The 12,970-nt window shown below is 38.5% G+C and overlaps 1 protein-coding gene across 14 annotated transcripts in view; it reads right to left on the minus strand.

The window, feature by feature from the left end:
* Window positions 1–3,248: 3,248 nt before the first annotated feature.
* Window positions 3,249–12,970, minus strand: part of EMSY (EMSY transcriptional repressor, BRCA2 interacting) — a 39,822-nt gene continuing 30,100 nt past the window's right edge. For 6 of the 14 annotated variants that reach the window (XM_075050236.1, XM_075050235.1, XM_075050228.1 and 3 more), the window contains 7 exons: window positions 12,171–12,335; window positions 11,753–11,911; window positions 9,922–9,981; window positions 8,711–8,865; window positions 6,811–7,374; window positions 5,419–5,931; window positions 3,249–3,855 (listed from right to left, as the gene is read on the minus strand). In XM_075050236.1, the coding sequence (XP_074906337.1) occupies window positions 3,661–3,855; window positions 5,419–5,931; window positions 6,811–7,374; window positions 8,711–8,865; window positions 9,922–9,981; window positions 11,753–11,911; window positions 12,171–12,335 (1,811 nt within the window). In that variant the 3' untranslated portion in view covers window positions 3,249–3,660. Of the gene's footprint in view, window positions 3,856–5,418; window positions 6,244–6,810; window positions 7,375–8,710; window positions 8,866–9,921; window positions 9,982–11,752; window positions 11,912–12,170; window positions 12,336–12,970 lie in introns of those variants that run through there. The other 8 variants (XM_075050237.1, XM_075050233.1, XM_075050239.1 and 5 more) reach the window with 6 other exon arrangements.

Consider the following 12,970-nt stretch of genomic DNA (forward strand, 5'->3'; position numbering starts at 1 on the left):
TAGACTTCAGCAACTATTTATGCACTAGAGACAAACGCATATAGTCTTAAGTTTCCCTGACTTTTGACTTTTTTATAGGTCTTAGGTGGGTTGGTTTTTTTTAAATCCCATCTATTTAGTCACGCATTCTGTTCAAAGGGTCCTCCACATGTAAGATGACACAACTGCAAATAGCTTCTTGGTTTTGATTTTGCCCCTAAATTCCAAAAGTTCATTTTGTCTGTGGGAGAAAGACAGACTGAAAAGATTTTTACCCTGATGGCTAAATCCTTCCAAACATGTAGTCCTCTGTGATTGCACACATCTTTAAAGTGCACGTAAGTTCTCCCTTGTTTCAGTACTTTCTCTAACTTTGTTCCACTTTCTTAGCATCCTTTTCTGAAAATTCATGTACGTACTATTGCAGTGCCAGAGCACATTTGTTAAAATGCTGAATTCAAAGCGACCCTTTGATGTTGTTTTACTTGCTCTCCAATTCTTCCACAGCTTCCTCCTAAGCTACAAGCCTATTACCTGCCAATTCCTCGTACCAAAGGTTATCATCACCACCATAGCTCGCCTTTCTTCTATTCCAAGGAGGGACATCAAATTCATTCCAGAAGGAAAGAGGCAGCTTATGAGGGAGAAGGGATATGCAAATATTATCTTACACACTGATGTTTTATTTTTAGCGGCTCAGTGATATTTATAAGGCTGTGAGGAGTGGATACATGCTGTGGTAGGATGAAGTAAGTATCCCAGGGGCAGGTATGAAAAATGTGCATATCTGCAGGGCAGGAAAAAGGAACAGGCAGTGCTGCCTGGAGTTCATAAAAAGGGGGAGAAGGCCAAATGCTCTGAGCGTGTCTTCTTACAGTTGTTCTCAAAAATCAAGTAACTAGGAAACAAATTAACATCCTGACCCTAAATTTTAGCTCATCTTGTGTATTCCTTATTATTAAAGGTATTTATATGGTGAAGTGCTGGAACAGACAAATCAAATAAGAGAATCTCAGAAATTTCAGCTTAATTTGGGAAAGCACCAAGAGAGCAGTTTCAAGAATGAATGCATCGATTAAAAAAGTCCTTTTTCTAAATTTCTTACATGACCCCTAGATACCCCCACCATCTGCTTCAATTTGCCAATCTGAAAACAATTACCTCTCATAGCAACACCAAAAGCTTTCATGTTTTTAAGAGATTTGCTGTCTTCAAGGAACTGTCAAATAGTTCACTGTAGTTGTTCATACCTTTGCTGTAAAGTCATCACTAAAGATGCAAACAAAAGTCTTACATAAAAGACCGGAATAAATTGGACCACAACTCAACAATATACTTAGTGCATCAGGAGTGTCGAATTCACCTTCTGCCGTTGCTTAGGATCCCTTTTTGACTGGAGAGAGCACATACATTCACCTAAACCTGAAACCATAAATTAAGGCAAAGTTCTTGGGCAAAAGCGCTTAAGAAAAATCTTGCTCTAGTTTATATTCTCACAGTTTTTCAGTCCTAGATACGCCAGGGACACTCAAAATACTGCAAGACCCCAGGTGACAACGAAAATTTGATATAAGCCAGAAGAACTGTGTGTCATCTGCTTTGGGCTTTTCGTAACCGTGTATGGAAAACTACAGACCATCGATGCGCTGGCATCTGCAAAACACAACAGACTGTCCAATCCTGCTGGCAGTGAAATCTGTATTAAATTGCTTTTTGTCATTCTGTAGTAACGTGGAACTTGCAGGACTTAAATCATAGCTTGGTCCCTCTTGCTGGTCACCGTTATTTCACTAAGAGTAAAAGCTCCAAAACTATCAAAACCTGAACCATGTAGAATAGCATACTGGTAGGGTTATTATTGTTGGGGTTTTTTTTTACTAGAGAAAGAAATATGGTATGTTTCATTTCATATATATTATTCTCTTCCATCCTGAGCACTAAGTACAGCAGAAACCAAACCAATACCTATTCCAACATAAAGGTAACACAAAAATAATTAGTGTCCTAACCCACTATTCCGGCAACTGCACGTTGAGTCTATCAGGAGACTTCTCCACCATAATTAACTACATTATTTTGGAACTAATGCTGATGGAAAAGAAAACCAAAGGAAAAAAAAAAAGTGTATGAAAGTCATAGGGACTTCATTTTTAAAGTAACTGAGGTTAGCTGAAAAAACAACAGCACCATCTAGGGGTTACTGCCTGTTCTTACATAGGTGGATAGTCAGGACAAGTAAGATAAATGTTTTTTTAGGTTTTGTATTTTTAGTTCGAGTTACTCTAGTTGGAATTTAATCTTAACTACAATATCAACAGTAAAATCACAGCTTAAAAAAAAGACTGACGCAAAAAGCTGTATTAGACTTTGGATGAAATCTACTTACAGTAGTACTTCAGCACCAAAAAGTGGGCAGTTAGGCTGATAGATGTATATACAATTAAATGATATGTCAAAGTCTTAAAATGCTTAGTTATTTATAATGAAATCTATACAAAACAGTTAAAAACGTGTTTTTATATACATTTGGAAAAAAAAAAGTATTGTCTTCATTAGCAGAATGTATTAAAACTGGTTCTCTTATCCCATCTGAACCCAAACCTCTCTCTGTGGCTTGTAACTATCACAAAAACCCAATGTATTGCTTCAACAAGCCGAGTCATAAGGCTAATTTCTGAAACCTACCACTGTATATCGATTTAAGCTTTTAAACTCTCAAAATGGTCACTTTAAAAACAGCATGTAAGAGTAAAATACAGATTTTTAAAAGCCTTAGCTCACTTCTAAATTCGAAGGTTCAACTTTGAAAGATGCTGAACCACTTATCCCCAATTTTGAAAAACTGATTTATAGCAAAATACATGCCCCAACCCGTTTGTATTAGAATTAACACACCTGCCTGTTTCACAGGAACTTTTTAAACAACTTGGCCTCACTTTAAATTTTATATTTAAATAAATAATCAAATATTAACTAGAGTAGATGAGCATTTCATGTGCTTATGGCACAAAGAAATGCCTCTTACACCATTACCCTACTTCTTGTAAAGCATGAAAACAAAAATCCACTAGCAAATCCACTTTGCTACCAGTTAGTGATTTTGCTTATTTCCAAAGATTCACCAACAAGAATTTAAAAAAAATAAACTATATTTTTAGGCTTATGAAAAAATCTTAACTCTAAGTGAGCACAAGTGCAAGAAAGCTAACCAATTCCAAAATTCCTGGGGCTTTTCCAGCACTGTCAGAGACACTTTTTCTCTCACATGCTATTTAAAAATACAAATATTTATTAAACATTCTCTTTTTTTGATGGTGTTTTGCTCAACAGCTAACAAAAAGACACAGCAAAATAACGATCCCTTTTCACTGAAAGCTGTTTCAGTATCTGGGCAAGGGCTTCAATAGCATGAGCTGTAGAATTCGCTGCAGATTTGCTTTTTAACAGGAGTACATTCCACTGTCACAGGTTTACTAAATCTTGGTTTGGTTTTTTTTTTTTTTTTGAAACAATTTTTAAGATGCAGCTTTTGCAATACCGTCTTGTTAAAACACACTGATGCTTCAAGGGTCCAATGAACAACTCTAATAGGCAAAGTGCTCTAAGACATCACAATACAAGGGCATCTTGGATACTCAAAATCCCAAGATATTTTAAAGTGCACTCCAGTGTCCCAATTTCTTAGGATTGTTCAGCAGAACTTCGAGAGGGGCTGGGCTCCGTGCCGTCCTCAGTGCTACTGTCCACATCTTGCTCCACTGCCGTCTCCTCATCATCGAGGCGCTGACTGGTGAAGTTGTTGAGCTCCAGGAGCCCGCTGGGTTCCACTACCACATTGGAGCTGGAGTGACAAGGGATGGAATAGTGAGGGATAGTCTGAAAGAAAGAAAAAAAGATTTAAGTTTTAACACACAGAGTTTTCACAGCTAAAGGCATCTGCGCAAGCACAGGTACTCATGGAAAAGGGATATTTGGTTTCCAAGTGCAACTTTCCCTAGCTAAGGCCCACCACATGTTACATCAGTAAAGCTTCAAAGCACACTTTCACCAGATGAGGTTGCAAAAGATAAAATTTGAATAGTCTTGCTCTTAAGGCACTGATCTTGGCCTTGGATCTTCACTACAGGTCTGTGACAGCATAACCAACAGCTAAACCACCAATGCCAATGCCCACCATCCATCATTTCTCAAACGCAAAGCAGAGATAATACTTTCTTCAGCCATATCTTTTTCTTATCTTTTTCAGACAAGACATTCAGATGTAAGGGCTAGCTATATTTTTTGTATACAATACAATACAAGCTCTGGTCCTGCTCAGAGCTGCAGCAGCATAGAGGCTGAGGAAATACAACAGATTTAAGCAATTTATTTCTGCTTATACTTTCATAGGTTCTAGAAACTAAATCTATAACTTTATACAACTGAAATTCTGGGCAGTATTTTACTTTTGAAACAGCTCGTAGCACACCACAACGATAAACAATACAGATTCTCAAAATACACATATTTGAAGTTAAATAGAAGTCTACCTTTGTCTATTTAGGGAAATAAGGACTAAAAATGAGTACAAAAATCATGGTTTCTACAAAAGCGAAGTTAGCTGCAATGAAGATTTTACAAAGTATCATGAAAAATTTGAAAGCTCTGTACACAAGTTATTTCCCACATCAGAAGCATTTTCACTATAAGACAAATACGATACACAATAAAACCATTTCAATCCACGCTGTCGTTCGTGTGAACATATACCATGCCAACTCATCTACAAAGATTCGTACTATACCCCTATGAGTCCTCAGATGACTTAAATCCTTCCTCAGTTGACGTTCTGACCACGTATTACATCATAAACCATCATATTAAAGACAGCAGAATCAATGAAAATACCAATCATCAGTTAGGCAATGACTCAAAAGCATTTAGGCTAAAGATCAACAGTCATTTAATCTCAAAAGTGGTAAGACTGATTATAAGTGAAGTTAACAAGTTTTCTTCTGAATCCAAACCTTATTTACTGAACTTTCCCAATAAGTAGAACCCCACTACTTCATTTCTTGTGCTGATTTTATACTTGGAAATAACATAGAACTATAAAGAATTCTAGATCATAGTTCCATAGTAAGTGTTAAAGGACACATTTTTAAGCATTTTAAATAAAAGTACTCTAAAATTAAATGAGTTTGGTTTGTTTTCTTAACAGAAGAGAAAGGAACACACCGAGGACACAGTGAATTATACAGTGCTAGAGAAACTTGAGCTCAATTTAAGAATAATTACACACTTTGAAGTAGTAATCCATTACAAGGGTAAGAATAAAAAAAACCCCCAAACCGGGGAAGGAAAACAAAAATACTCGAACACCGTTCAGTTGCTATCATCACATTAGACACAAGTTTGCTCTGCTCAACCTTTGCCTTATTTGCTCTGGTCTTCTCTTACCTGGATAACAATTTCTGATGAACTCTCTTCAGCTTTCTTTTGTGATATATTCTGAATGTGTATAAACTGGTTTGTTGTAGGTATTCCTTGTGCATCGAGTTTCCTCTCTGTTAAAGTAGGACCAACAGCAGGAGGACTTGAACTGGATTCTGTACATGTCTGTTGCTGGGGGATGGAAGTTGCCGTCATCCCTACTGCAGTCACCCTCGGCACCTGGGTACAAGGTGACGACGCGGCTTCGCTAGCGAGTTTACTAGTGGACATGGCCTTGTTTGGGGGATCCGCTATCGTATGTTCTAGGTTTGTATCAATCTGAGCTTCCACCATAGACACTCTCAAAATATCTGCTACTGCTGTCTTCGCGGATGCCTGCATGGGAAATAGGCTGGTAACCGGCAATGCCAGTTTGGGCACAGAACTGCCACCTGCTACCTTTGAAACAGAAGGAGGCTGACGCCCCTCAAAAGTTATCTTTGTAACAGTGGATCCTTGCGTTATAATTGGATGCTGCACCTGAAAATCAAATTTTTGTTGTGCATGTTACAGCTAATTTTTTTTCTTTTTTAAATTGAAAATCTAATCAATATTTCCAAGGACAGTATGGCACAAACAACATACTTGCTATTAGGAAGACAGTTGAAACTCAGTGTTTTAACAAAGGAATTAGCAATGATATGGTAACAGTTAATTGAAGCCTGGGGAAAAGCAGCTTTTTAGGCTGCTAGATAAGGATTGTAGCAGTATAATACCACAGCAGCCTCGTTTTCCTTTGGGATTTACATCCCCATGTGATGTTTGTTAACCCTCTTGTTTTCACATGTATTCCTGAAAGGTCCAAAAAAAAAAAAAAAAGAAAAAAAAATTGTACTTTTCTGGAGTTAAATACATTTTTTTTTCCCCCCGCATTCCTCAGTCTTTACATTTTCCCCTCCCAAAGAAAATCAAATTACTCCTGTACATGAAAGCCATATAACTTCAGGAAGATGTAAACTACAAAGGAAGACGTACAATGGAGAGCCTTAGGAGACTGCAGTGTATTCATCTTTATTTCCACAGAAATAAAAAGTGCTACGGGAACGGAAATTAGTAACGTGTCATATCTAAAAATTAAAAGAAAATAATTAGGGACAAATTCCATGCACCAGTGGTGGCAGAAATTCATAAAAACTGTCCAACAAAACACGTTTGTGAGCTCTATGGATTTTCCCCTAAAACATGTGCTTCTCTTTCCTAGTGTCAACCTTCTGATGGGGTAATTAATACCAGCGGAATGAGGAGTTCTCTCTTGCCAGGACAAAACACTGCTACAGCGACAGGGTTGGTGTTTTGATTATTTTTTTTTTTTTCCTTGAACAGCGACGTGTATTTTGCATGCTATCAATATTCCGTTACCTGGCTTGCTGGCTGTTTCTCTGAAGAGGCAGGTAGCTGCATTTGACTCTGGGGGGGTTGGGGTTGCACGTAGATTTTTTGTGCCGTTGGTGCCTGTTGCAGTTTGGGCAGCTGCTGCGTGGTTTTTACTGCAAGCACCTGTACTACAGTTTGCTGTGGCTGTGCCACTAAGGTAGGGAGTTGCCTTTCTTTGGCCATCATGTGGTGTGGGGGGTGCTGTGCATCTGGTTTGGTCTGTGCTTGCTCTTGCTGCAGGGGGGTTAGCTTTTGATGCCTTATAGAAAGTTGGGGCATTTGTGGGAGTTTGTGCTGGATTTGATCGGCCTGCAGGTGGATTGTCTGCTTCTGCTTAGTCTGGAAACACTGCAGAGTTTTCACTTGCAGTTGAGTCTGTTCCAGCTGTGGCTGACTCAGTTTTTGCTGTTTTTGTGCCTGCGATTGTGTCAGGGCAGATCTGTAAAACAGGCCAGTCTGAGGATCTAAGGTGTCCATCTCTTCCACTTCTCCTTCCTCGGTTCCAAGTTGTTCACTGTGTTTGGTAAACGCAGTGTGACTGCTTAAGGCCTTAATAAGAAGAAGTTAGAGCAAGTTAGTCAAGAGAAACATGAATTATAAGAATACAAAATCTAAAAATAATTTTTAATGTTTCAACTGCACTACTTTATTTCACCATTACAGACTCTCAATTAATGTATAAAAAGGTACCCTTACATGGACATTCCACAATATGTAAGTAATCAATAGCTATTTTTATCATGTTAAAATGTGGTATGTCTCTATGTGACAACATTAACTGCATCACTAATCCTCATTGGAGATTACGTAGCCCTCGCATGTGTAATACTAAGGTTCAAAGCCCCTAAGGCTGCATGGCAGCTGGATTTGAAGTAGCAGGGATTAGCAGGTGATTGATCCAGTAGCTCCTCATTAAAGCCAGAGTTTCTCTGCACAACAAATTCTTATTCTGCCTCTTGAGTGCCTAGTCATCTTCTCCATGATTTCTTCTGCAGCTCCCCATAGACCTACAGTCTACCCTATTTCAGCAGAGATCCTCTCTTCTCCTTCCTTCCTCAAAATTGTATTGCAATTTTTCTTGGGCATTGCACAAACAGTGCTTGATTTTTTTGAGGGATTTGAAGAAGGAAGAAATCTACGTTACTAAGCTTTGTATACCATAGTATTAACGTATTAATAAATGGCCTTAGCAAGATGAAGCAGCCTACTCAAACCCTGTGCAAATATACTCTCTGAAGTAGGTTTATAACCCTAACATAGTACTGTCCTGGTCCACAGCTGAAGTTCCCAGAAGTTACAGCACTGCAGAGTTGAGCAGGTCTTGAACAAATGCATCGGAGTGGCTTCAGTAAGATTTCACCACAATCTACACTGTCGGAAGTGTTTGGGATCCTCATGGTACTGGTCTAAATATGATCTTACTTCTTGATTCAGAGAAGTTTGCGTATTCACGAACTAAAGCCCTCAAATGAAAAAGACACTGTGTGCTCTGTGTACTGACCAAATTCTGCTTCATCCCTCTTCCCCCTTACGCTAACGCCAACATAATCTAAAGAGCCTAAGCCCTTGCAATACAACATACAGAAAAAAGCAGCTTGTTGCTGCTGAAGAGATGACATACAGACAGCAAGAACTCATCTAGGAAGCACTATCTTTTCCACAGTGGCTGTTAATAGCTCTTACTTAACAATCTCAAGTAATCTCATTAACTGCTTCCCTTTTATCCCACCACCCTCATTATCAAAATAAAGTTACTCCTTTGCCCTTACACTTAGCATTTTCAGTGGCAGCAACACGACACATTCATTCAGAACAAGCCCTGGTCCTATACAATTCATATAGCCTACTGCTGTTTATAGACTGTTGGGAAAAGAAAGGGTACAACCTGCTGCATGATATGGGTAATTGCTCCTGTAGAGGATGCGGGGATAGATTTCACCACAACAGAAGTCTGCGTTGCTGTCTGCGACTGAGCCACATGCTGCAGCAGAGTCCTCTGGGGCTGAGATGACTGCTGGTGGGGCTGGGACCGATGACTGACTGAAAGTAAAGAGGTCAGTGGCACTTCTCCAGAACTAACTGCAGTAACTTCAACTATTTGCTTTCCACTTAAGCTTCAACTGAAAGCATCTATGAGTGAAATAAAGATCTGAGTATGAAAAACATCTTCTACTGTATGCTAGCTTCAACCTTAAAGGGTAGATCTATTCTGAGAAGCCTCTTCAAGTAGCAACTCAGGGGTTTTGCTTTCGTCTGTTTCCTAAGTAATCATGCTTGGTCCAAACCTTCTCTGGCCTCCCTCTCCCAACACACCAACTTTGCAAGCAGAATTTATACTCGATTTTCAGCTGGGTTCTTTATACAGCACCAGCACAACACTGTAGAGCATAAGTTATTCTGTGGTTTTTACACTGTTAAAAGCACTTGCACAATTGACTGCAATTAAGAACAGCAAGCCTTGCTCACTGAATTTCTACCACTGATAAACTGCAAGAAATACTCTCCAGAGCATAGGCTAAATTGGAAAGACTAGCAATTAGAAAATGTTTGGGTATTATGAAAGCAAGTGAGGTTGGATCAGAAATCACAGACCAAAAAATGAAGACCTTGTCATGGGTCTATGCTCCTTTTTAGGACAGATCCAGCATGAGTTATGGAGCTATGGTGATGGCTCCCTAATTAAACAGTGGACTGACAGAGAAATGATCTTCTGCTGAGAAAAAAAAAAACCACAAACCATTCTATATTGCAGTCACTGGTAAGACATGAATCCAAATTACTTTATGCCTGTCCACACTAATATGTAAATATTTGCTTTCATTAACTTTTTAGTTACAAAATAATAACTGAAGGAGAACAAGCAAAGTTTAAATTCAGTTGTAACATAACTTAAAAAGTTAAAAAGTTTCTAGTGACCTTCCTGAAAGTTAAAAGAAAGGTCATATTTTGAATTAATATGATAATTTTATTTTTCCACTCCACGAAAGGAGTTAGATTATATCAATACCGGCCTGCATGCCGTGCCAGATCCATCGTGGATATCCCCCAACAGTTCCTGCACAATTGAAAACTTCATTTAAAAATAAAGTTTCTAACCTATATGGTTGTGTAGATATTCTTCCGAATGTGAACCAATACAGTGTTGTCTTCCTGAGTCTGCAGACAGACAAAAAATGGTGACACTAAGATGTGTGAACCGCTCCCTTCATCTCACGAGGAAGCACATGCTGAATCCCAGCTCCCATATAGATTAAAGTGTGCCTAATCCTTTGGTCTAGGCGCATGCAGGAAATTTCACAACAGTTTACAGACTGTTTACTATCTTACTACTGAATTTTTAGCAGAAAATATAGCTACGTGGATTACTGATTAATCCTGAGAAGCACAAATTAAACCAAAAAGAAACACTCCATTACCTGCATTCCCTGGCAGTGTTCACAGAAACTGGGGGAAGGCACAAAAATATAAGAGCTAAATGACCAGTTTTGTGCTATAGCAGAAAGTGCTGCCAGTCAACCCACAGCAGCCTGCATTTCTCTGGTAGATTCCTGTATATCAACTCACAGTTTGCAAAAATCCCAGTATTTCAAATAGTAATCACAGCTCAGGGAAATTTTCAACTTTTGTACTTTGTAGGGCTTCTAAGCTGCGCAAAGATACTGTAGACTGTAATTTCCCATCCTTCCTGCAAAGAGCCCTATTTTACATCAACTTTTACGTCGAGACCCATCAAAAACTGGAACCCTGAACACAAGCTCAATGCACAGTATCTGTGTCAGTGAAAATAACTGATGTGCTAATTGGAGATCACTTGAACACTATTTATTGTACTTTTGAGTTTGTTTTAGAAGAGATCCAAGGGAACATGACTCAAACATTCAAAACTGAAGCCAGATACAGTAAGTGTTATTTAAAAGAGTAACAATAACATCCCCCCCCAGTTCCAATTTCACACAACTTAAATTTAGACCATAGAAGGGATGGAAGTGAGGGGAGGAGGTACAGAGCAGGCAAACAAAAAATGAGAATATCAGGTTGGACACTTAATACTGAAAACACTGGAGTTACAGACATGTTCTTATACAATTTAATATAATCAAGTTTTATTCCTCTTTTCCAAAGCAGATTTTCAACACACTTCTGCTTTCATTTTCCAAATAAAGTAGGGAGACCAATAATGTGGACTTAGAAATTAAAATGGAAAACAGGTAATTTGATCCTCTCACGTATGTATGGGAAGTGGCTCACAACTAGTGTTCTGGGGTGGTAGGAAGCATCAGAGAGACAAGGGACTCAAAGACTTATGCAAAATGGACAACCAGATAAGAGAAGTCAAGAGTTTAAAAAGTTAAGAGTCAAATCCCAACCATACTTTCAAGTTGAATAGTTTATTTGTTTAAAAAGTGCAAGTTTATCAGTTCAAAGCTTTCTAGCAAATGAAGAAACTGGGGACTACATTAGTATGCTAAATGCACACCTGGCTTAAAAACCCACTTAGTCCTGGTAAGCAAGTAACATTTTGCAAATACGGGTTAACCTAACTCAAAGTCTGACTCCTCTTGATAGGTACAAAAAATAGTATACAGTTCCTGTAACTTAATTTTCTACTTTTTCCTTACTAGACATTTTCCTTGAAGACAGGTGGGACAGCCTGTCCTCTCCATCAGATCAGGGAACAGAAAATCTGTTCAACTAGGATGTCTTGAAGCAACAACCCTTTGCTTCAGTTAGAAACATTATCCACTATGCCCCAGAAAAGCAGATGCAATCTTTGTCCCCTGCACAGGGTCTCAAGAACAGAAGAAAAGACTCCTCTATAGCAAATTATAGTGAAAACACAAAAATGAAACCCATTGTAAGAAAACTCCGAAATTAAGTCCCCAGACTTCAACTGCAAACCCACCATCACACTACCTTAGTCACTTACCAGTTGTGATATATTCAGCAACTAATTCCGACTCTACTACAGCGATTGAAGGACTTTCTGGAGAATGCCTCTTTTCTTGGGTCATCTGGATTGGGACAGCCATTTGGCTCAAGTCAATGGTAGGCTGCCTTGGCTTCGATTCTAACTTTTCCTTCACTGCTTTAGAAGAAAAGCAAAACATAAAATAAACCTCTAATATATAAACCCCCATAATAAACTAAACCTCCAATATAAATGCCAGTTTAATTAAGTAGATAGTGAACTTTATATAATAGATTCAAACTGTTACAGGATAACAAGAAAGGAATCAAGCTGATTCAAGATAGGTGCTTTTCAATTATAAAACGTATTACAACCTGCTGCTTAAGCAGGTAATAAGCTTTGAAGTTATCCTAAACAACCACATGTATTTTCACACCTGTTGTCTGCTGAAGTTCCAGCAAAGCTTTTATCGTGGAAGTAGCTGACTGAGATTCACTGGATACATCCTGGTAAATTATTGTAGGGCTTGTGTCCACAGCAATTTCATGTTCTGACCAATCTTGACTTCTTGAAGCAATCACATGGACTACAGGCTGAGAATCTGCAAAAGAACAAAAGCACATCAAGTCATCATAGAACCATTTTGGGTTGGAGGTCTCTCATCCAACTTCTTGCTTTAAAGCACGGCTACAGGTCAAAATTAGAGCAGGTTATTCATTATCCATTAGCATTTTGAATGCTGCCAAGGATGCATACTCTCATTCTACAGCACTTTAGTTTTTATTACAATTGACTCTTGAAGTAAAACACTGCTGATGTTACGAACAGCCTCCACCAAAAAAAAGATCCTGTGTCTTAGTTGTTTGTAAAAGCTTTGGTTTGAACAAAGTCCAGAAGGTTTCTTTGTACGTTGAATTTGCCTTGGATTGAACTCTTTTTCAGGAGGTTTTAGCAGTTCATGTGATCAACACGTACTCAGCATTCTGAATTAACAGCTCCTGAATTTTGATAAGTTTGTTGAATCTCCAAAACTTTTTTTTAATTTACTTAAAGTGGCAGTATAGACCAACGGTTACAGAATTATATAGAAAAGGTGATTGAAAGGCATGTAAGTACATATGTTTCACTGAGAGACATTTGTTTTTATTTGATGCAGTGATACACCCTATGGTCACTCCTGACCAAAAGGCTGGGGGTTATTTATGCCCTATTATTTATCTCCCTCTACCACACAGA

Source organism: Buteo buteo, chromosome 18 (assembly GCF_964188355.1).
Source record: "Buteo buteo chromosome 18, bButBut1.hap1.1, whole genome shotgun sequence".
Classification (NCBI taxonomy): domain Eukaryota; kingdom Metazoa; phylum Chordata; class Aves; order Accipitriformes; family Accipitridae; genus Buteo; species Buteo buteo.